General features: G+C 54.2%; 1 protein-coding gene across 1 annotated transcript; it reads left to right on the forward strand.

Annotated features, from left to right (window-relative positions):
• Positions 1-38: 38 nt before the first annotated feature.
• H310_15391 (hypothetical protein) lies at positions 39-387 on the forward strand (the record flags this gene model as incomplete). The annotated part of the gene is made up of 2 exons (XM_008883366.1): positions 39-278; positions 328-387. The coding sequence occupies 2 exons, from the start codon at positions 39-41 to the stop codon at positions 385-387; spliced, it is 300 nt and encodes a 99-aa protein (XP_008881588.1).
• Positions 388-520: the final 133 nt, after the last annotated feature.

A 520-nucleotide genomic window follows, 5' to 3' on the forward strand; every position in this document is an offset into this window, starting at 1 on the left:
TCTGCAACGTCATCAACTTCGTAGTCCCTCCGTACCTCATGAAGACCATCGTGCCTCGGTACTACCGCGTCGGCGTCCACCACCACAACAAAAGCGCCAACGTCGACTGCGTCGGCCACCACGACCACTGCACCAGCGACGACCTCGCTGGCACCGACCTCGACGACCACCACCTCCGCACAAGCGACGACCACGCTCGCTACGACAACGATCCCGCTTCCCACCCCGTGGTCATTATCGAGCCAAAACTAACTACAACTGGGATGGGATTTACACTGGTGAGCGTTTGCAAAGATGCAACGTATGGATTTCCATCATCACCTGCAGGAAGCGTGCCAATTTGCAGAGGCGATGGTTGTTCATCTGTTGGCAAGCGTTGCCCACTGAAGGGGGATATCCCTGTGGTTGGCTGTGGTCCCGGGATGCCGTCGTTGAATGCAATAACCAAACTTGTAGGGGTCCTCCTCGTCATTTTATCTATTGTTTCTTAATTAGGTCGTACATGGAGTGATAGCACATA

The sequence above is a fragment of the Aphanomyces invadans genome, assembly GCF_000520115.1.
Source record: "Aphanomyces invadans strain NJM9701 unplaced genomic scaffold supercont1.427, whole genome shotgun sequence".
Taxonomy (NCBI): domain Eukaryota; phylum Oomycota; class Saprolegniomycetes; order Saprolegniales; family Verrucalvaceae; genus Aphanomyces; species Aphanomyces invadans.